General features: G+C 44.0%; 1 protein-coding gene across 1 annotated transcript; it reads left to right on the top strand.

Moving 5' to 3' along the window:
* Positions 1 to 1,184: 1,184 nt before the first annotated feature.
* KLF16 (KLF transcription factor 16) lies at positions 1,185 to 23,365 on the top strand. The gene is made up of 2 exons (XM_058163365.1): positions 1,185 to 3,006; positions 18,675 to 23,365. Exons 1-2 carry the CDS (start codon positions 2,181 to 2,183, stop codon positions 18,971 to 18,973), a joined length of 1,125 nt encoding a protein of 374 aa, XP_058019348.1. The 5' UTR covers positions 1,185 to 2,180; the 3' UTR covers positions 18,974 to 23,365.
* Positions 23,366 to 24,136: the final 771 nt, after the last annotated feature.

The following is a 24,136-nucleotide window of genomic DNA, read 5'->3' on the forward strand; positions in this document are numbered from 1 at the left end:
AAAATTGTCTTCAACAGAAATGAAGACGTCAAAATAAAGAGTGGGTTAGAAGAAATCACACAACAAAACATTGATTCAAAACCAGAGCTGTTCTTATTGGGGATTCTATCAGAGAAAATCAGTAAAGAAAATATCTATTTGATTATACATGTAATTACAGCAGCAAGAATTGTTTTTGAGCAAAATTGGAAAGCAGAGAAAATACCCCTGGAAGGAGAAATTATTAGAAAAAATTTAGATTGTGCAGAAATGAACAGATTAACATTGATGATTAAAGAAAGAGAGGATTCAGAATATTTTAAGATATGGGATAAATTTTACCATTGGTTAGAATAGGTACAGATGAGCAATGGATAATTATGTAAGAAAATGATAATAATGTATTTGTGGAAAAATAGTAATAGTTTAAATTGAAGTGAAGAAAGAGGAAATAACAAAAGATGGAGCCAGGAAGAAAACACCGAGATGTCACACAGAAGGAATTACTGATGTTTTAAATGTAAGTTTGTCTATAAAATAAAAAACTTTTTTTTAAAAAAAGAGAAATGTTGGGCTCAATTGTTGGTTGTAACTGTACTTCTTCCTATTTCCCACAGAACAGCCACTTTAGTTTCGATTCTCTCACTGTTCTTTGGAGGTTTTTGTATTGTGGTTTTATGTTCCCTTCCTTAGCTTTTGTTAAATGTATCTTGTAAAGCTGCTCAAATCAGATCAATTCTCTCCCTTAGCTTTTGTTAAAATATGTCTTGTAAGCTTGGTTTGATTTGAGTTGGGTGGCCATATACATATTTTAAGTAAATAAATAACCCGGATAGATCATTGGGGACGATTCTCAGAGTCCACAAATGAATGGGTGTTACTGAGTTCTCTAGTTCCAGAGATACGCAAACTGGGATTGTGGTCTTATTTCATTACTTAACAGTACACACCTCATTTTCTCAGAAAGGAATTCAACCTTTCCATCTTCTGTAAGCACCTTCCTTCAAAATAAACAGCCAAATCACAAATGAACACCCAACCGCCCATTTAGAATTGCAATTAAAACTGCCAGATCCTATCAAATAGAGATAGTCCTGTAGGTAATGCAATATTTTATAACCTTGGCAACTTAAGATGGGTGAACTTCAACTCCCCAAATTCCCAAGTCAGCATGCTGGCTGGAGAATTCTGGGAGTTAAAAGTCCACCCATCTTAAAAGTTGTCAAGGTTGAAAAACACTGTTGTACAGTATTTCATTTCTAATCCATTTCTCTCTGTCACATGATTTCTGAAGTACCTTCCAACCAGTGGTGAAATCCGAATTTTTTTGCTACCAGTTCTGTGGGCGTGAAAATGTTGGATAGCCATTTGTCTGAAATAGTGTAGGGTTTCCTGCCTCGGCAAGGGGTTGGACTAGAAGACCTCCAAGGTCCCTTCCAACTCTGTTATTGTGTTATTATGCTTGGTGGGCATGACAGGGGAAGGATATTGCAAAATCTCCATTCCCACCCCACTCTCTGGGGCCAGCCAGAGGTGGTATTTGCTGGTTCTCTGAACTGCTCAAAATTTCTGCTGCCGGTTCTCCAGAACCTGTCAGAACCTGCTTCCAACTCACTTTTTGATAACCCCACATCAAGATAGGCAGCCAACAAATGCAATAAATAAATTCTGGTGTCACAGGTCCCTTTCAGTGATGGGTTTCAAATTTTTTTACTACCGGTTCTGTGGGTGTGGCTTGGTGAATATGGCAGGGGAAGAATACTGCAAAATCCCCATTCCCTCCCCAATCCAAGGGAAGGATACTGCAAAATCCCCATTTCCTCCCAATCAGCTGAGACCTGAGAGGCAGGGAATAGATGCGGGTGGGGCCCGTCAGAATTTTTACTACCGGTTCTCCGAACTACTGAAAATGTTCACTACCGGTTCTCCAGAACTGGTCAGAACCTGCTGAAACCCACCTCTGGTCCGTTTGCCATCCAACCGTTGATTCACTAATGCGTTTAGTTGCAAAAATCCTCCTGCTTGAGCAGGGGTAGGGTCGGACTAGAAGACCCCCCAAGGTCCCTTCTGCTATTCTAATCCCAGGCTTGGCGCCCTTAATCCTTTTCGTAACGCCACCAGTCGTATTTCGAAGACCACCTGCAGCCCTCAAAGAGGAATTAAGTTGAGTTAATTAAGAAAATATAACAGCCTTGATCCCGATGGGGGACTTTCCCTTCCGCCAACCAACCCGGGCGCATCCCCAGCGCCCTCCTGCGTTTGTCCGGATTTTTTTTTTTAAAGGCCAAGGCTGGGCAGCCCTAAACCGACGTTCTCCTCCCCCGAAGCTACCCGCTCCGCTCTCCCCCCACGCCTGGGAAGGTGGAGACTTGGCGGGGAGGAGGGTCACAGCCTCGGCTGCCCTCCAACCTGACGCTCCCTGGCTGGGCGGAGACCAGGCAGGCGTCTCTTTTCCCCCACCCTTCCTTCCGTCTCCACGTTGCGCCAGGGCGAGGCAGCCGCGTCCGTGTAAGCCAGCCGCTGTATCGGGAGGCCGGGCGTCTGTCCGTCTGTCCGATCTTGCCTTGGGGAAGCCGGGCGAGCCTTGTTTTCCAAGAGGCGCCTCCGGACGACGGGTTCCCCGCTTCCGAAGAGGCGTCATGTCAGGCTTGGATTATCTGGCCGCCGAGTGCCTGATGTCCATCTCCAGCGGGGCCTTGATCCACCCGGCCTCCAGCCTCATCAGCGCCAAAGAAGAGCGAGGCGGGCGTCCCCCTTCCCTCCCCGGCGCTCGTCACCCGGGCCGCCCCGGCTCTGCGCTTTCGGATTGCAGCGGGAGCTGTTCCTCTTCTCCCGGCGGGAGCGAGCCGCGAAGCGGCGTCCCGATCCTGCCGCAGGCGGGGGAGCTTCCCCGAAGAGCCGGCGCTGACAGCCCCGCCAACCTCTCCGCCATCTCCCCGGCTAAAAGGCACCAATGCCCTTTCCAAGGCTGCATTAAGGTCTACGGCAAATCGTCCCATCTGAAGGCGCATCTGAGGACGCACACCGGTAAGAGCCAAGCCCCGGGATTGGATCCGCGTCCCTCCCCTGTTGCTCCCGGCTGAGACCCCCCCAACAGGGTGCCCTGCAGGACCGCCCCCCACGCCTCTCAGTCCGCATCCTTCGGCCCCACGGCCACCCCACCCTCCCCGTTCCCGCTTCCTCCCCCAACCCTCGGTCTCCACCCACGTGGAGACCGCGCCTCTCTCGGCTTTGGCGCACGGATTTCCTCTCGATCCGGGAGGGAGGGAGGCGTTTGGGAGGGCTGGTCTCTTTCCTAACCATTTTCCTTATTTTTCAAGGGGCGGGAGGGAGACGGGACCTGCAGGCTTTCTCCTCCCCCCACCCCTTCTCTTGATCCACCCTCTCCCCAAGGAAAGAAAGATGCCGCTCCCCGCCCCATGGGATCCTGGCCCCACGTGCTTGGCCGGGCAAGCTCGAAAGCGAAAGTGGATTGGAGGGAGGGAGGCAGGCAGACAGACAGATAAGGGAGACTTTGGGCTCCTGCTCGGTGCGGGTCTTTAAGCCTTCGGGTACTTGGGAAGCGGCGGCCCTGCCGATGGCGCAGTAGAGCCTCCGCGTTCCGAGGCAGGCTACCGTAGAAGGAGGCGCGCCAGGGAGGTGTTGCCCTCAAATATAAGGCGCTTCCAATGGCAGACTCCGCCTTTCTGGCGCGCGACACCCCCCCCTGCCCCGCAAGGAAAGGAGTGTGTGGGGGTCTTTCTGTCTCGCTTAGAGTCCCCCCCCGCCCCTTCCGAAAGGTTCCCTTGGAGATGGCTGCGCGCTTCAAATCTCGCCCACTCTTGTTGGCAGAGCCTAGTCTCTTGCTGCCTACGCCGGACGGTCGGAGAGAGGTGTGGCCATCCGGGGTGGCCTGATGGGATGGGGGGCCTCCCCCGTTGGAAGTTAATCCCAGGGCGGGGAGGGAAGATCGTCTAGCCCTGGATTGTTCCCCATGGATCCAGAAGCTCCACGTACGGCTCTCCCCCCCCCCCGCCCCCGAACCTCCCAATTTAAGAGGGACACAAAGGGTGGTACAGTTGCCGCTGCACCCGGGGTGGGTGGGTGGAGCAACGCGCGAGGCCAGAAGCCGCGTGGGTGTGTTTGCCAAAGATCGCGGGCGCAAAGCGGATCGCAAAAGAGAGCAGATTAAAAAGCCTAAAAAAAGAGTTGAATCGTGCCAAGAAGAGCCAGTGGGGGGTCTGTCAGCTAGATCAGGGATCTCCAACCTTGGCAACTGTAAGCCTGGAGGACTTCAACTCCCAGAATTCCCCAGCCGGCCTGGGGAATTCTGGGAGTTGAAGTCTTTCAGGCTTACAGTTGCCAAGGTTGGAGACCCCTGAGCTAGATGATTATTTAGAGCCGCCTCTTTGCCGTATCCTTGGCAACTCCCTCCCCAGAAAAATATTCATCTTGGCTATAGCCGGTGCCCTGAATGAGATTCCTTGGAAAGGACCACTGTAACCTGATTTGGGGGCTGGGAAGCGGAGGAGTTGGTTCCAACTACCCCTCCAGGGTGGAAATCCACTGATGACCTTCAGAAGTCCTTGCTCAAAGTTGCCCTACTTTTACAGGGGGGCGGTGGGAGGGCCAGCAAATGAATGATGCCATCTTGTGGAGGATGCTAGCGCGGTGGGGTTCGCTTCTCTCAAGGAACCACACCTTCCAAACCTGGGTACAGAGTCAGTGGAGAAGTGTTAAATGCAGTGTGACGAGGGGCTATTTATTTATGGCTTTGGTTTTCCTCCCCACCACACTCCTGGGTTTGTGCAGAAGGCAAGCTGGCTGCTAAGACCCTTCACGAATGGGATGGGTTTAAAGGAGGAATCTCTAGGGCAGTTTTTCCCCCAACCTGGCCCTCTTTGCCACTCTGCAACTACAACTCCCAAGATGCCTCGCTGTGATCTTCCTATATTTCTAATGTAGGCAGTGTTTATCCATCTGTGCGTGTAAAAGGAGATGGGGCTGGGGGGGAAAAAAGGATGAATTTTGATAGCAGGGATCCTTTCAATGTGCCAGGAGAAACCTCGGCTGCTTGTTTTGTGTCAGCTATGTTTGGTGCCCTTAATCCTCTGGTGGGCGGATAGCTGGGTTAAGCAGCTGGCAGGATTGTGTAGGCAAAGGCATAAAAGCTTTTGATTATTTTTTTTTTAAAAAAAAACAGTGTGGGAGAGGCTTGCTTTGTCCAGATGCTATCATGTTTAAAGTTGGTGGTTTCTCTAAACTTGCTGAAGCTGGCACATGAATGCATCTACAAGTTGTTAAGCACACAGGGTCTTGCAATAGTCTGCTACTAGTGCAGACCTGTTCCACGTGCAAAGATTTGGATATGAACTTTTTTCTAACTTTTAGAAAAAAACCATAGGACAGTATTGCAGGGACATGAAGACCCTGGGCAGTAGGGTACTGGATATAAATAATAAGTGGGCAAAGTCAAATGCTCTGAGGCTTGTAGTGGGCAGAAAACTCAGAAAAAAAAATGTATTATTTCAGTTGTTTCAAGGTTGCAGGCATGCAGGAGAGCCATAGATGTGTGGTGCTGTCACACCTACATTTATTTGATTATTATCCCGCCTTTATTCCTTTAGAAGTAAAGCAACAAACATACCTCATACTCCTTCCTCGTCTTATTTTCCCTTTAACAAATTGGGTTGAGAGAGATTGACTGACCCAAAATACCCATCCAGCTGTCATGCCTAAGGCAGGACTAAAACTCACGGTCTCCTGGGTGATTGGCCCAAAGTCACCCAGCCAGCTTTCATGGCTAAGACGAGCCTAGAACTAGTTTGGTATAATGGTTAAGGCACCAGGTTAGAAAGTGAGAGACAGAGTCATTTTAGGCATAAAAGCCAGCTGGGTGACTTTTGGCCTGTTATTCTTTCTCAGCCCAACACCCCCCCTCTTGTTATTGTGGGGAAAATAGGAGGAGGAAGGTGTGTTGGATATGCTTGCTGCCTTCAGTTACTTGTAAAAAAAAATAACAAAGGTAGGATCCAAATAAAAAATCAAATCAAATCAAAGTCTCCTGGGCCTAAAGTCACCCAGCCGGCTAAAACAGGACTAGAACTCACAATCCTTACATCAAGCTGTTTCTCATGTGACATAATTGAGGGCTGTGAAGTCATTTGGTACTTTGGTCTTTGTAACTATATCCTGTTCTTCTGATCTTGTCCCGTAGGGAAATTGTCCTCAGTTGGAGATTGAAACGAGGTCTTTGCAGATATAATTCGGGCAGAAGGGAAGGAGTAGGAACAAAATGTACTCCCTTTGATTTAATAACAGCAATCAGGCCCAGGCAGAGAACCTCCCTTTCTTACATAAAGCTGCTGAGTTGCAGAAAGTTTAGTGGAAAAGTGGATTTGTGCATGTAAGAAATGAAAGTTTAGTTCCAGGACTAAAAGAATGTCAGTTTATCTAGTGGTTAAGGAACCAGGCTAGACAGCTGGAGACTGTGAGTTCAAATCCTGCCTAAGCCATGAAAGCTGGCTTGGGTGACTTTGGGCCAATCACTGTCACTCTCTCCGTTTCTTTCAGCCCAACCCACCTCATAGGATTGTTGTGGGGAAAATAGCATGAGGAAGGTGTGTTGGATATGTTCAGGGCTTTGAGTTGTTTGTACAAAATAATAAGGGTGGGATAGAAACAAACAAATAATAAAAAAACAACAACTATTGGGGCCAAATGTGGGCTTTGCTTTGCTTTGTTTCTCCTTCATCCTCTGCTACTGATTTCCACAGTGTTTGTTTGCATCTGTAAAGTTAAAAAGCAGAATTTTCATGCTCTATCCACCAAAATCCTCTTTCTTCTGCCTTCAAAAGAAAACTTCAAAAAGCGATTTTCTTTCAGTGGGTTGTACAATAAATGAAGGTTAACTTTTCTTCATGGTGCTGGTCTTTTTCTTAATCGTCCTAAAACTTGCAATCCTACTTTTCAACTTTTTCCACGTATTGTGTTATATTATAAAACATGTTTTTGTTTTCCCAATTTACTTCCTTTTGCCAGGAAATCTCTTATCTGATTGATGATAATCTGAGAGGATTCCCCCCCCCTTTTATTCATTATTTTATAAGAGGATAAAATACAGGCAAAATAGCAATTCCACCTGTGTGCCTACTGTCCCTGTCCTAATATTCCTTTTTACTTACTCTTTTCATGTATCCAAATTATGTTTATACTTTTACCTGTTTATATATGATTGACAAAATAAATAAAAATAAATAAAGTTTTGTAAAGCAATCCTTTACAAATAAAAAACCAGAAAAAGAAAAGCGAGAGAGAAACAAAAAAGGTGTACCTTGTATATTAAGCTTACAGTTACTGGTTTACTAAAGTACCATATAATATAGTAATTAGATACAAAATGTTACTTTAAAATTATCCCAAAATTTATACCACAGAAGAATTTGCTTAACCTTTTGATTAGTAGAAAATGCTGCCTTCTGCAGAATGACTAAATTACATATTTCCAAAAGCCAATCTTTTAACATCTGGGATAATACTGGCAATTCCCCAACTTCTCAATATTATTATTTTAGCCTCCACCCATCTGTGGTAAACCCTGATTTCTCACAGTTGAATTCCAGAGTTTTGTTATACCCTTCAACGTCACACTAACATCTTTAATCTTTAAAGATTTCTCCATAAATCTATTTAGATATGGGTAGTCCTTAACTTATGACCACAATTGGGACCAGAATTTCCATGGCTAATCAAGGCAGTTGTTAAGTGAGTAACACCTATTTTATGATCTTATTTGCCACAGTTGTTAAGTGAATCGCTTCAATTGTTAAGTGAATGATGTAGTTGTTAAACCATTGACTTTGTCGGAAGCCAGCTGGGGACGGTTGCATATAATGATAACTCGACACTGGGAATCTGCAACCCATTGTGAATACATGCTGGTTACCAAGCTCCTGAATTTTGATCAAATGATCATGGGGATGCTGCAACGGTTGTAAATGTGAGGACAAGTCACTTTTTTCAGTGCCATTGTAATTTCAAATGGTTGCAAGTTGAGGGCTTACCTGCTACCTGCTATGCCTAAAGTGTGTCAGGTGTTTCCTGGATGGGTCAATAAACACTCCATATCAGAGAGCTTGTAATTTTATGAAGTGCACATTTTCTTCAATTGCCACTTATTAATATCAAGGCAAGGCAAGCTGGCTGACTAGATTAATGGTGCCAACTGGTGTTGAATATCTATACCCTTTGGCAAGTCAAACTCAGCTAGGATTGTATTGTAGGCAACTTCCGATGTTGCAGCAGGTATAATAAGCCAGGAGAAACCATTGGTATAAAGCCAGTTTAATGTAATGGCTAAGGCACAAAGATGGAAACCAGAAGATAGCAATTTTGCTTTTTTCAGGAGGCAACAGGGAATCCCGATTAACCTGTCAGAACTGAAGAAGCTTCTTGGATGAGAAGCGAAACGTCTTCAAAAGAAAAAAACAAGAAAGTCCAGTTGCCTCCTGAAAAAAGCACCTTTGGGAAGGAAGGAGTATTATGTACATTTGCTGCCTGGCTGGATATGTACAGGCTGGATAAAAAAAATCTCAAATAGATAAATGATAGGCCAAAGTACTCCCACTTTCTTTGCATTTTTTTTCCTTGAAGCACAAGGACCTTGAAACACAAGGACAGTACAAACAAACTGTTAAATTGTTAAAAGTTTACGAAAAAGATTGAGAAAAAACCCCCAAAGCTAGGAAGAGTCACTTTGATGGATGGGCGGCACATAAATTTATTAAACAAATAAATAAAAATAAATAAATAAATAAATATGCAAATGGAAGCTAGGAACTGCTCTTTGAAAATGAAACCAAGGCGAGGCACGTAATCAAAGGAATTCTTATGCAGAGATCGCCTGGTTTAAGAACCCATCTTTTTCCCTGAGAAAATTTTACTTGCATTGCCCTTCCACATTAGCAGACTTCGTTTTAAGCAGATGCTTCTTTTTCCTCTTATCCTGGTCATCCTCCTCCATTGCTCTGTTATTCTTTTTTATTTTATTTTTGGTGCTCAAACCCCCCCCCCCAAAAGTCCTGTCTAGTCACATATGATCCACCATCTGCTGCCTTCTTCCATAGGGACGCCCTGCAAAACCTCCCACAAGCATAATTAAAGGGAACTATGTCTCTTTATGTTCTCTTTATGTCACTGCTTTTGGTGCCCATCAAATCTTTCATTAAAAGCTAACATTAAACCTTTAACAAGCACAGTGTTTCAAGCTACCCCCTATTTTTCTTAGGTTTGACTATTGGCTACCACTATTTAACGCATCTGAAAGGAATAATAACCAGTTACACAATCTGCTAAATCTTCTAGGGAGGGCCCCCTGGCTTCTCCTTGGATATCTTGAAGTCAGGAATCTCCATTTTTAAGTGGTTTACAGAGTCTTTCTCAGCCTCGATGACTTTAAGATGTATGGACTTCCAAGTCCCCAAATCCCCCAGGTATTACGTCAGGGCAGGGGTGAAATGCTCCTGGTTTGGACCGGATCGCCTGATCCGGTAGCGATGGTGGCAGCAAAAATCCCCCCCCCGCCCATGCCCAGCTGAACCGTGTGATCATCAGAGGCTTTTTTTTTTTACTTTTAAAAGCATTTTTTCTTCGGCCGAAAAAATGCTTTTAAAAGTTTTTTAAAAAGCCTCTGATGGTTGCGGGGCTCAGCTGGGATCGTCAGAACCCTTTAAAAGCATTTTTTTCTACAACCTCTTCGGCTGAAGAGGTTGTAAAAATGCTTTTAAAAGGTTCTGGCGATCAGTCAACTCAGCTGGGATTGTCAGAGGCTTTTAAAAGCATTCTTTTACAACCTCTTTGGCTGAAGAGGCTGTAGAAAAAAAATGCTACACGCCCACCCAGTCACATTACCCCGTCCTCCCCACCAAGCCAAGCCCACAGAACCGGTAGTAACAAATTTTACATTTCACCACTATATCAGGGGTCCCCAACCCCCGGTCCGTGGACTGTCACCAGTTCACAGCATGCCAGCAACCAGTCCACGCGAACAAGTGAAGCGCCATCTGTGGGATGCAGGCAGCACCCGAAATCATGACCCCCTCCGGTCAGGGGTGGGCTTCAAAAATTTTAGCAAGGGGTTCTCTGCCCGGTTGCCTTGTTGGCCTCTTGTACCACAGGGTGAGGGGGAGGCATTTTTGCCCTTCCCGGGCTCTGGAGGCTTTCCTCGTGCCTCCGGAAGGGTGAAAATGACCTCCCCAAGCTCAGGAGGCCCATTTTTCGCCTTCCGTGCGTGCCCTGCACTTACCTGCATCCAAAACCGGCTGTGAGGGGACCCCTGGCAGGGGAGGGCCAGGGTGGGTGGGGCCAGCCAGGAGTGGGATTTGGGGATTCTCTGAACTGCACAGAATCTTAGCTAGAGATTCTTTGGAACCCCTGCGAACCCCCAGCAGCCCACCCCTGGAAAAACCTTTCTCCATGGTACTGGTCCCTGGTGGCAACAGGTTGGGAGCCACTGTATTGTTGTAGCATTGTTACCTCATTTTATTATTATTATTTATTATTATTTATTAGATTTTTATACCGCCCTTCTCCCGAAGGACTCAGGGCGGTGTACAGCCGGAATAAGAACAAAATATATACAATTTAAAACAACATTTAAAAAGAGCAAATTTTAAAGGCTGATTATTAAAATTTAGATTTAAAATTTAAAAATATTAAGAATACCCAATTAAAATTCATCAATAATTATGCCAGTCCCGCTTTGATGAATAAATATGTTTTGAGCTCACGACGGAAGGTCCGAAGATCAGGCACTTGACGCAGGCCAGGGGGAAGTTCGTTCCAGAGCGTCACTGCCCCCACAGAGAAGGCCCTACTCCTGGGGGCCGCCAGCCGACACTGTTTGGCGGACGGCACCTGAGGAGACCTCTCTGTGAGAGCGTCTGGTCGGTGGGAGGCAAAGGTAACAGCAGGCGGTCTCGTAAGTACCGGGTCCTAAGCCATGGGCGCTTTAAAGATAGTTACCAGAATCTTGAAGCGCACCGAAGACCACAGGAAGCCAGTGCAAGCTACAGACAGCGATGTCACGTGGGAGCCACGGCGGCTCCGTTACTACTCGCGCAGCCGCATTCTGGACTAACTGCAGCCTCCGGGTGCACCTCAAGGGCAGCCCCATGTAGAGAGCATTGCAATAATCCAGCCTAGACGTAACCAGAGCGTGAGTGACCGTGCATAAGGTATCCCGGTCAAGGAAGGGACGCAACTGGCGAACCAAGCGAACTTGGTAAAAGGCCCTCCTGGCGACGGCCGCCAGATGTTCATCAAAAGACAGTCGTCCATCCAGGAGGACGCCCAAGTTGCGAACCACCTCCTTTGGGGCCACTAACTCGCCCCCAACAGTCAGCTGCGGATGCAGCTGACTGTACCGGGATGCCGGCATCCACAGCCACTCCGTCTTGGAGGGATTGAGCTTGAGTCTGTTTCTCCCCATCCAGACCCGTACAGCTTCCAGGCACCGGGACAGCACTTCAACCGCTTCGTTGGGGTTATTTTATAAAAGTTCTCTTTTAGATTATAGCGCAACATAAATTTAATCCCCACATTTTTTACCACAGATCCCATCTTTACATTGAACCAAAATTTGCAGCCCATTTCATCATACAGCATTTCATCTATTCATCTGTTGGTGACAGTTTGTACATTGGCTATTAATATAATCATCATTCGTACATAATTCTATTTCAGATTCAGTTTTTTTGTTCTCAAGTCTTGATTTTCCCTTTATCCATCATATTCATTTTTGTAATGGTGGTGAATATCTGTAGCTCATGTTTAGGATGAGGGCAAAGGGTTCGTTCTGTAATCTTTGCTGAATCTTCACACCACCCAAGCTTAGCATCCCATTCAGCCCCCTTTCAGGGTGCTGTTTATTTATTTAGGGGTTTTGGGTTAATGTCAGGGTTCCAAGGAACATCCCCAATGAAATAAAGCTCTGAGGCTTGAGGTTCCTCAAAAGTTCCAACTTATTAGAGATGTCATGTTGGCACAGCTTGGACAACCCAAAACGGAAAGCTTCCAGGTTTTCCACACCCAGCTGACAGTTCACAGCCCTGCCCCACACCCACAAGTTCATCACGTTGTCCAATCAACTCTTCACACTCTATTGGATACAGTCTTCAGGCAGTCTCCGTCAGACGCTAGATGTCCTTGAATACGGAATGTTGTTATGACTTAAGTTTCTACCGCTCCAACAACAACCCCCACCCAACTTCCCCAGCTAAAATATGTGGCAAAGAAGCAAAAAGAAAATTGCCTTCCAAAAATGACATGTTCTCCGAGCTTGTGGGTTCATTTCTGAACGTTTCATTACCAGACAGGGTAACATCTTCAGCGGAGTTTAAGGGATGTTTATATTTATTTTATTAAATTTTATTTATTTTATTAAATTTGTTTGCTGCCCATCCTACCATAAGGTAACTTCATCTGATGTCAGCTTTACCAGGTAGACTCGATAGGAAACATGATCAGATAAGCTACTTCTACTTTATTGTAAGGCTACATTAACGGGATCCTTTAAATCTGAAGGTACATATCTTTCCCATCTCCTTTACAGCCTGAGAAACTAGGGCGGGTCTCTTCTTAGTTCTTTTTCCACCCATTATCCCATTGCAACTCTTATCTCACTATTCTCTAAGCCAGGGGTCTCCAACCATGGCAACTTTAAGACTTGTGGACTTCAACTCCCAGAATTCCTCAGCCAGCAAAGCATACCCTTGGACACGTGATCAAAATTCAGATGCTTGGCTACTGACTCACATTTATGACGTGTGGGTCATGTGAACCCCTTTTGCGACCTTCTGACAAGCAAATTCAGTGGGGAAACCAGCTTCACTTTACAGCTGTATTACTAATTTAATAACTGCGGTGATTCACTTAACAAATGTGTTAAATCCTAAAACGGGGCAAAACTCACTTAACAAATTTCTCGCTTAAATAATTTACATTTTGGGCTCAATTGTGGTTGTGATTTGAGGATCACCTGTACTTGCTCCATATTTTTAATAATAGATAATAATTATTCAAACCTACATTTACTTTCATTTTATCATTCCATTAAAAAAAACACCACTCAAAGTTGGTTTCTTCTTTCAAAGTTCAGATCTCTGCCATTATAATAGAAATCATTCTCACTTAATTCAGTGCAGTTTCCAGTGTTCCTGGCAACGTGTACTGTTATCGTATTTTTCAGAGTATAAGACGCACTTTTTCCCCCCTAAAAGAGGGTGAAAATTCGGGTGCGCCTTATACACCAAATGTAGCCCCGCCCAGCCTCTGAAACAGAGGTTTCAGAGGCAGAAAAAAAAGCAAGGCGCAGCACTCACAACCAACAAACCTGTTGCTAAAGTTCACCTCTGGGAACAGCTGATTGGGGGTATTTCGGGAGACCATCCACCCGCCAATCAGCTTTTTTCTTATTTTCCTCCCCAAAAACTAAGGTGCGTCTTATACTCCGGTGCGTCTTATCGTCCAAAAAATATGGTAATTCATTGCAAGTATGATCTACATTCTTAACCGTATTGTGACTTCCAAGACTGCCTTCTTGTCTTTGGTAGATGTAATAATGTTGGGAATAATGGTGTCGGTATGAATATGCCACCGGATTCGTATGATAACATAAGAATTTGGGGCCCATGACCAGCCTGGCAGAGCATTTTAATGGAAATGGTAGCTTGATTTGATAGCTTTTGGGTTAAGACGCAGCTGTCTCAGTGTGGGAGTGCTTTAGTTTCTTGGGCCTTTGATTATAAATAATAATTCCTTCCGTTGATTAGCATCAGAAATAATTGCCCTCTTTGATTAGCATCAGAAATAATTGCCCTCTTTGGTCGCTCTCCCTTGTATCCAATGGCAGCAAAAACAAATATTTATCTCCGGAAAGAAACTCCCTATAAGTATGCATCTTGTCTCATCCATGGAGCCTAAAGTTGATTTAGAGCAGGAGTGGAGAACTATGACCCCCTTATGACCTGTGGACTTCAACTCCCAGAATTCCTGAGCCAGGTCATAAAGGGGCCATCTCTGGTTTAGAGGAAGAAAAAAAAATTAGCATCACTACCATCATAATCGTATCCAGTATTCCAGTTATCTGTTTGCCTTTGGGGCTGTGGCCCATGAATTTTTTGTGCAAACTTCTCTCTACCAGTCTGGAATCCCTATAAATATAGATTTCAAATCCATTGAAAATCCACTGTGAATTTCACTCTATAAGCCTATCCGAGTAAAGCTGCCTTTTGCAGTTGACTGATGATGATTTTGTCAATGCCGATGGTGTTCAAGTGGTGCTCCAGCTGTTTTGGGATTGCACCCAAGGCGCCTGTGACTGTTGGTACCACCTTTGCTTTCTTTTGTCACTGTCCTTCTGCTTCTTTTTGCAGACCTTTGTATTTTATTATCTTCTCCAGTTCTTTCTTACTATTATCAATTATTATCATCAAATTGAGAGTGGTAGGCAGGCGCGTGCAAGTCCACACAGCTCCATTTGTGTGAGGGGAGCTTCGTGTGCAAGGGCAAGCGGCTGCTGCTTGTGAGGGGAGCACAAAATGGTAGCTGCTCACACAAGGGGAGTTTGGCGCATGAGTGCAAGCAGCTACCACTCGCACGAGGGGAGCTTCGCATGCACACGCTCACCTGCCACCTGCACGGCCTACTTTCAAACAGGCCACAGCCCGTTAGTGGGCCGCAGACCAGAGATTAGGGATCCCTCCTGTACATTTCTCCTTCTTGTGAGAGCAGCATTATATTCTCTATTTTTGATGCCTCTTTTTAGCAAGTTTCTTCTAAGCATCTCAAGTTCCTTTTGCAATTCATCCATTGTATCCTGGTTGTGGGCATTTATAAAGAAAACCAGCAATCTCTTTCCTTAAGAACCAGATTTTTGGGATTCAGAAATGAAATGTATTGCAATGCCCACATGTAGCCTTTGCTTCAGTGCTGTTTAATGTTTAGTGCTCAAAAAATGGTCCTGATCCATCAGAAAAGATCCATCACCTGCTTATTTCGGTGACTGCTCACATTTGGGGACCTCTCTGCAAAACCAAACATAACTAAAGGGATCGCACTCGCACTTGTATTCGTTTTTTTGTTTGTTTACTAGATTTTTATCCCATATTTATTACTTTTTTAGTAACTCAAGGGGGCGAACATACTTAATATCCCTTATTCATCCTATTTTCCATGCTACAATCCTGTGAGATTGGTTGGGCTGAGAGAGAACAGCTGCCAAAAATCACCCAGCTGGCTTTCATGGCTAACATGGGACTAGAATTCATAGTCTCCTTGTAATTGGCCCAAAGTCATTCACCTGGCTTTCATACCTATGGCAGGACTAGAACTCACCATCTCCTGGTAATTTGCCAAAAATCATCCAAGTGGCTTTCATGCAGGACTAGAACCCACAGTCTCATGTTCTAAGTCAGTGCCTTAATCACTATATCAAAGTATCTTTTTCACACCCAGACATACACAATTTAAAAAATAAATAAATTGCTTTTTAACTAATAAGAAAGATTTTAAGGGAAAATGCAAACTTTTAAGCATTCATACTCGGCACTACTCATCAGAAATATATTTATTTAGATGTTAGTACATTATTAAGACATGATAATGTCGTAAAGCTAACAGTGGGGCACAGATTTGAAAAGATGATCTGTTCTCCATTTTTCAAAACACACACGGGCCATTTTAAGCTCATGGAATTTTCTTTATGTTCCCCCTGGAAACAGCTTGAGCCCGGCAGATGAACCACTTGGAATGAGATAAGCCCGTGTAAACCCCATTGTGTGTGTTGGGTGTACAACACAGGGCTGTGGCAGAATCGCTTATCTATATCAGTGCAATCTGCCACAACAGAAACTGATGAAAATGAGACAAAAATGGAGAAAGGCTTGCAAAGAGCCAGTTTGATGTAGCAACTAAACTCCTGGGGCTAGAAACCAGGCGACTGTGAATTCTAGTCCTGTCTTAGACAAGGAAAGCAGCTGGATGACTTTGGGTCAGTCCCAGTGGTGGGTTTCTACCAGTTCGGGGGAATCGGTAGTGGTGGCAGTGGGAGGCTCCGCCCACCCACCCGGACATCATCATGGACGCTCTGCGCATGCGCAGAAGCGCTGTGCGCGAGCGCTCCCAGTTCTGAACTGGTAGCGAAGGTAAGAGGAACCCACTACTGGTCGGTCCCTCTCTCTTGGTCCAACCCACTTCATAGGGTTGTTGTTTTAGAGCTGTATTTCTCAACCTCGGCAATCTTAAGACATGTGAGCTTCAACTCCCAGAATTTCCCTAGCCAATTGGGGACTTCTGGGAACTGAAGCCCATACGTCTTAAATTGCCTTGGTTGAAAAACACTGTTTAGAGAAAGAGAAAATGAGACCGTTAGCTACGCTGCCTTGAATTGTACAAATAAAACTGTGATACAAAGCTTATAATATATAGGAATAAGCTCCACTGAAGTGCTTTAGGGCTCAAGGAACATCTTCTTTTAAAGGGCTAAGATTGGGGAGGGGGCAATGGAAGGTTGTGCAGGGATACTGCTCCCATCCCTTTTAATCATGTTAATACCGTAACAGGAACACTAATAAAGCTGTTTGTGCTTTGGATAATTAGACTCTTTTCTTTTTTATCCTGGATCCTCCAGAGATCCAAAGGAGAGCAAATAGAGACTTAGATAAGTTAATGCTGATTTGCAGATTATTATTGGAACAATGATGTGCTAGTAGTGATAATAATGAAAAGATCAGTGCAAGCCTGCTAGAAAGGGATCTAGGCATTTAAATAAATCTGTTTCTCCCCATTACAACGAACTCTCAAGATACAACTGTTCATTTAGTGACCGTTCAAAGTAACAACAGCACTGAAAAAAGTGAGTTACAACTAATCCTTGTATTTATGACCATTGCAGCATCCTCACAGAACAGGATCAGAATTTGGGAGCTTGGCAACTGTCATGTATATACAACAGTTGCAATATCCTGAGGTCATTTGCGGTCTTCCCAGCTGCCTTCCAACAAACAAATGGGAGAAAGCTGAATCTCTTTAACAACTGAGTAATTCACTGCAGTGATTCACTTAACAAAGTCGATTGGCCAAAAAGTCGTAAAATTGGGTGCAATTCACTTAACAACCACCTTGCTTAGCAGTGGACATTCTGGTCCAAATTGCCATAAATTGAGGATGGAAAAGGTATGGGAAAAGGAATAATATTGCAGCTAGTACACAAAACTCAAAGCATTTAAGCTGTAGCAAAGTTCTCTGATTTTGTTCCATAACGTCTGACAAATTCAATATACTTCTATGCCCCGAAGAAAGGAAAATCTCGTGCTTTTAATTGCGACAGCTTGCTATCTCATATGTTTTGCTGTTTTTCCGACGTCGGACTTGCATCTCACAGTGTAGAATCTCTCTTGCAGCCCCAATCCTTTCTGTGAACTTAATGCCTGTGCTGACTTGATTCTTAAAGTAGTGTTTCTCTACCTCAGCAAGGTAGAGTGGACTTCAACTCCCAGAATTGGAAGTTGTAGACTGGGGAATTCTGGGAGTTGAAGTCCAATCACCTTAAAAATTGTCAAAGTTGAGAAAGGCTGTTCTGAGTGACAGCATCTCAGTTACAGGATGGTTGCTTCATCCCCATCCCTGATCTTCTTTCTTCAAAATCCCTCCTGTTCAGCCAACTACTTCAGGGCAGAAGTCCTTTAAGCTTTCTTGATACAAATAATACTCAAGTTAATGACTGTAATGAAGCCTACCTATCTCAGCAGTAACATGTGACCAACCTGATTTTATGACCTTTTTGCAGTGCTTGTTGAGCGAATCCACAGTTGGTAAGCTAGGGCATGGTTTTGCTGAAAACTGGACGTAAATGTTTGGTTTTGGCAATACCATCATGCCATTATAGGATGCTGCAAGCAGCCATATTAGGCCAGTCACACTCCCTCAGCCCAACCCACCTCACCGGGTTGCTGTTGAGGGGGAAAAAAGGAGGAGGATTGTATTGCTGGATATGTTCACTGCCTTAAATTATTTGTAAAAGCAATAAAGGCAGAATACAAACAAACAAATAGATAAATAATAAAGAGGCTCTGTTGCTAAGCCCCCAAAGTGTGATCACATGACTGCCAGGGAGTGGAAGTGCATCCCTGGAGATTTTGAATCTGGGTTGTAAATACCACCCAGGTAGGTCTGTGGGAACTTCAGATGGTTGCTAAGTGGACACCCTGTACTGATCTTGTTTGTTTTAAAGTGATTTTTGTCCTTCGAGTTTGTAATTCTTGCTTGGGATGGTTTAATTTGCTTCCCTCCCTGTAAATTCCTATGGGTTCTACTAGGATGAAGAGGAAATAAGTAAAGGCTTGTGTGGCAGAGAACATGTTAACTCACTGAAGCTTTTCATTGTCGTTTAGGATTCCTGTTTGGATCGTATTATACTTATTTGCCTTTGGGAGTTGCTTCCATTTAACTGTTAAGCATTACCTTAGGGGATTTCTTCTAGTGTCTTGTTTCCAGCCGCAGCTAGCCAGAGGCATCGAGGACTGTTGCCTATTTAAAATCTGGTCTTTGGAGATAGATTGCTTCTGTATATGGAGGCTCTATTAACACCAGCTCTTGAGAGTGACCAAAATAACCATCTCTCTCTCTCTCTCTCTCCCTGCCTTCTTTTCTCCTTGCAGGTGAGCGTCCATTCCCATGCAATTGGGCTGGCTGCCAGAAGAGGTTTGCACGCTCCGATGAGTTAGCCCGCCACTTCCGCACCCACACCGGCGAGAAGCGCTTTGCCTGCCCACTCTGCGAGAAGCGGTTTATGCGGAGCGACCACCTGACCAAGCACGCCCGCCGCCACCCGGCTTTCCAGCCTGGCATGGTCCGACGATCTGACTGCTACAGAGCCTCCCCTACTGACTCAGCTGGCAGCAGCTTGGCTGGCAGCCCTGCCCCTGGCAGCCCCGCCTCTGATAGCCCCGCCCCTTAAAGGGGGCATGCCACCTTGTTTTTTGCCCTTCCCAGACCTGGCCTCTAGGGAGAGACCAGGTACTATTTCAGGGGCATTTTTTTGATTCAGAAACTTGGTTTCCCTGTCACTTCCAGTTATGATTTAATATGCCTTATTTCAGAAAAAACAGAGCTCCTTCTTGTGCTTGGTGGGCATTTTGATTACTGTACCAATCCCTCTCCCTGCTTGCTTCCAAGCTGTAGCCTCTATGCACATTCCCATCCCACCCAGGCTGAGGGTGGCAGGATTTGTGGAAATCAGTCCAGCAGACTTGATTAAACTTTATTGATGTTCCTTTGAAAAAAAGGTCCCCTTGTGGCCCCCGGTCAGGGGCTAAGAGATGATTTCCTACCCCTTGGTCAAAGAGATAGTCCAACCATCATTTTGCCTCAATTTCCCAGCTGCAAAGAAACTTTATTCCAGGGGCGTGCAACCTTGGCAACTTTAAAACCTGCGTTTCAGTTTCCCCAGCCTGGGGAATTCTGGGAGTTGAAATCCACAGGTCTTAAAATTGCCCAGATTGGATACCTCTGCTTTATTCCAAGATCTTGTGTTTCATATTGTTGGAACTGTTCAGCCCTGCTGTTCCCTTATCATGGCTGATTTTCACATTCAATTGTAGCCCTCAGGAAAAGAAAGTACTTTGTTCAAATTTCACTTAGCTTTAAGCCACTCTTCCCGGCCAACCCATTGATAACGGAGAACCTATTGACTCTTCACATTTAGAAACAGAGTATGGTGGAAACTGCTCTCTGTGCGTTTGGCCTCCTTGCATTTGATAATCAGAATTAACGTGCCTCTGAATAAGGAAGACCCATCTTTTAGCTATCAAGGCTAACAACAAAACATACGAAATCATGGCTTTCCATCTTGTCTCCCCATCCTAAATTGATTGTTTGCAAACTATCTTTTGGGGAAATGTTCAAGCTGACATAGGCCCTTTGACACTAGAACTGCAGCAAGAGTGGGAGATAATTTTTTTCCCCCCCACAGGGAAATTGGGTGTTGGTAACTAACTTTTTGACCTGATACTGTATGTAAATATATTTTTTCCCCAGGTCAACTTTACTGAAGGTTAAAAAAAGGATGAGGACCTGTTTCTTACAGGTGTATCTGTTTCAGGGGTGTGTGCGTGTGTGTGTTTATGGTTTTTTTTATAAAATATGTATTTATTCCTTTTAAGATAGAATGTAGGAGACCAGTGGTAAAGTTTTATTGTCTGACTGGTTGGCACATGGATGAACTAAAGCTGAAAGGAATGGGATTTTTAGTACGACTCAGGACACCTAAAAGCACTTTTTCTCACTTTCATGGGGCTGTGGCAACTGCGCTGCACAGCTGTACACCAGGCAAGCGTGTGTATGTGTGTGTGCGTGTGTATTCCTTGTTTAAAAATGGATGCTTTGATGCTTTTGGTGATGGTGGCTCTTTGCAAGCTGTCAGGTGTCTCTCAACAATGCTAGACAGGAAGCAGGCCCGAGCAGGCATTCGAGGACACAAAACTCCAGATTTATGGTGGTGAAAAAGGGAATGCAGCCATTATGAAAGAATTTCAGTGATTGCTCTGTATTAAATGCAAAGCACATGTATTGTGAAATCAGGGTCTATTTTCTGGTGGCTTCTGGTGCCCATAAGGCGTGGCTGGTGTGAAGCTGCTGTTCTAGTATCAGGCTGTTCGCTTTTGACTTGGTGAGAATTGGCTCTTGTATAAAAAGCATTTTTGATTTCCTTCGATGCTCTGCTTCTGAAAATGTAAATCCATTTATGCAGACACGGCTGTCTTCGCACTTGCGTTTTGAGAACAAGCCATGCTGTCACCATTCTCTGCCTTGCAAATAAGGTGGAGTAGAGTAATGCCATCTGGGGGAAGAGGTACCATTTAGATGTTTCACAGGATAACAGTAGAAGGAACTGGGAATAGATGTTGCCATATTAACAAGTCTTGACCTCGCCCAGGTAGTTCTCGACTTACAACAGTTCGTATAGTGACTGCTCAAGGTTAAAACGACCCTGAAAGAAGTGACTTATGACCGTTTTTCACACAACTGTTGCAACATCCCCATGGTCATGTGATCAAATTCAGACGCTTGGCAACTGAACCATATTTATGATGGTTGCAGAGTCCCAGGGTCATATGATCCCCTTTTGCGAACTTCTGACAAGTAAAATCAATGGGAAAGCCAGATTCAATTAACAGTCGTGTTATTAAATTAACAACTGCAGTGATTCACTTAACAACTGTGGCAGGACAGGCTGTAAAGTGGACCAAAATTCACTTAATAACCATCTCATTTAGCAACATAAATTTTGGGCTGAATTGCGGTGGTTAAGTCTAGGACTGTACTGTATAGGTAGGCCTCAACTTACAGCCACAATTGGAACTGGAAAATTCTTCGTTGAGCGGTGTGGTCATTTAAGTGAGGCATCCCTTAAACAGGCATTTTACCACCTTTTTTGCCATGGTTATTAAGTGAATCATTGTGATTGTTCAGCGAGACGTCACGTGACTGCTTGTGAGCATGCCTGCTGGCTTCCCCATTGATTTCGCTCGTCAGAAGCCAGCTAGGAAGGTGGCAAATGAGGATCACATGACCAAGGGATGTTGCAATGCTAATAAATGCAAGCCAGTTGCCAGGCACCCAGATTGTGATTATGTGACCGCCTGGAATGCGGCAGTAGTTGTAATTGTGAGGACTGATCATAAGTCATTTTTTTCAACACCATTGTAAACTTACAGTTGCTAGAGAATGGTTGTAAGTTGAGGACTACTTGTAACTTAGGCCAGGGGTCTCCAGCCTTGGCAACTTTAAGACTTGTGGACTTCAACTCCCAGAATTCCTCAGCCAGCTTTGCTGACTGAATTCTGGGAGTTCAAGTCCACAAGTCTTAAAGTTGCCAAGGCTGGAGACCCCTGACTTAGGTTACCCGTGACAGCAATCTTTCAGTTGGCTTGGACTCCAGCTTCTAAACTTCCCAGTTTAGGAGGGGAGGGACTGGTTAAGAATTATTGGATTGGGACCGATTGGGGTAACAAAGCAATTGAGGTAAGTGGAATGGGAACTGGGGAGAGAAGAAGTAGCCTAGAAAATAACATCCAGCCAGTTTAATTTGAAATAGGAATCCACCTGGAGGAGCATTAAATCTTGTGTCTTCAAATGCAGCCCTGTGGACTGATTCCAGGATGCACTGCCCCCCCCCCGTCCTTATTTATTTGAACTCAGGGCCCCATTGATCCTAGGCCTTATAGATTTCCAGTGGTCAAAAGCAAAGGCAGGACAGAAAATTTATAGTATTGGAAAGAGGCACTATAGCCAATGAAGTTAATCCAACTGTCCATTGCAAGAAACCAAATGAAAGCAATCTGGATATCCAGCATAGAGTTCACCGATACTTTTGATCGTTGGTTCCAGATTATCATTGCTCTTGACATAAGAAAGGCTTTCTTATTATTGAAGATGAATATGCTTTTGCATAACTTTAAGACCATTGTTTTGTGTCCTGGTACCGTAGGAAAATAGAAACGAGGTTAGATGTCTTCTTTTGCTTGAATAACTTCTGCTCTAGAAGTTTTGGGTGCCTATATAGATTTCTGATGTGCTCCAGGAGTGAAGTGGAGTAAATACCTTATCCCATACATGTCACTAGACAACTGATTTTTTTTTATAGATAGAGAAATGGATATATTTAAAAAGGATCCAACCTTCCTCTTTTACAATATATAATCAAACTGGTATTTTATTAAAGGAAAGTCCAGTATATTTTCTTTCTTTTGAAATAATGAAAACTTGCGCTTACTGCTGGAACATGGGTATTTTTGTAGGAAGAAATCAAGTCATGTTGCACTTCCAAAGTTTTAGAGGAGAATTCTGATTTTGGTGGAGATGCTACAGTATTTTTTTATTAGAACAAAAGACACCCCTCTTTATCCTTTCCCCATGCATTTATAATTGGTAGTCTTCTCTGCTGAGATACTGGCTACAGGAAGAGGGAAAAATAATATATGTAGGAAATAAAATTCTTACCAAGAACCCCCACCTCTGCCAGAATGCCATGATTTTTAAAGGTTTATAATCCCAGAACATCTATGGCGATTGCTAATGGAAAAGTGATGAAAACGGTTTTACAGATGCATTTATTTTACATGATTATGTACACATGTTTATGCTCTAGTGGACCCTCTGCTTTAAAACCCATCTCTGTATTTTGATCAGTGTATCTGTTGCATGCTGTTGTGTGCTGTGTTTGAGTTGAGAAGGAGTTACTTTCATTTTCTCCAAATCTGTATTTTTAATAATAAGCACTGAAATTTGGTGCACCATTTTTGCGTGTATTTTCTCTGTTCTATTTTTAAATAAAATGAACAAAACCAGACTCCTCTCTTTAATCTGTGTGTGTGAAGAGATTTAACATGTTTGTGTGTTTGAAGAAATTTAATCTTTATATATGTGATTTATTTGCTGAGTGGCATAGTGGCCTAATTGGTGAAGATGCTCTCCTCCCACTTGGAAGTGAGAGTTCAATCCTAGGTAGTGGCAGATGTTTCTCTCAGGATGCAAAGAGAAAATTGCTGCTGTGAACTCTATGGAAGGGCATCCAGCCAGTAAACCCTCAGCTCCATCCAGTCACCCCAACTCTGACCTGAATTAAGGGTAGAGGGTTGTAAAAAAGGGAGTTTTATATGTGAATCTATTTACTGCCACACTCCTAGAGAATTGCTAATAAAATAATAAATACATTACTTCAAAACATTAAAATGAAAATTTTTAAATCATAGAGGTATTTATAGGGTTTTGTGTGTGGTTTTTTTTTTTTTTTTGGCTTATAAGGCAAGGGGTACTCTGCCAAAAATTCACTTCTAATTGTTATTTATTCTTCTTCTTCTTGTTATTATTTACTAAAATGAGTCAATGAGCATAATTTTAAATAGCCCAAGTTATCTATCGTAATTGGCATGTCTCAACTTCCTCTAATCTGGTGTCTTCCAGATACATTGGGATCATATCCTAGAATTCAAAAGTAACAATCCCATTGGAATTTCCATGTTGAGGAATCCTAGAAGCTGTATCTGAACAATCTGGAAGATGCCGGATCTAGAAAAGGCTGTGCAAGTCACAGCTTCAGCCTCTGTAGTTATCTACAGTA

The sequence above is a fragment of the Ahaetulla prasina genome, chromosome 1 (genome assembly GCF_028640845.1).
Source record: "Ahaetulla prasina isolate Xishuangbanna chromosome 1, ASM2864084v1, whole genome shotgun sequence".
Lineage (NCBI taxonomy): Eukaryota > Metazoa > Chordata > Lepidosauria > Squamata > Colubridae > Ahaetulla > Ahaetulla prasina.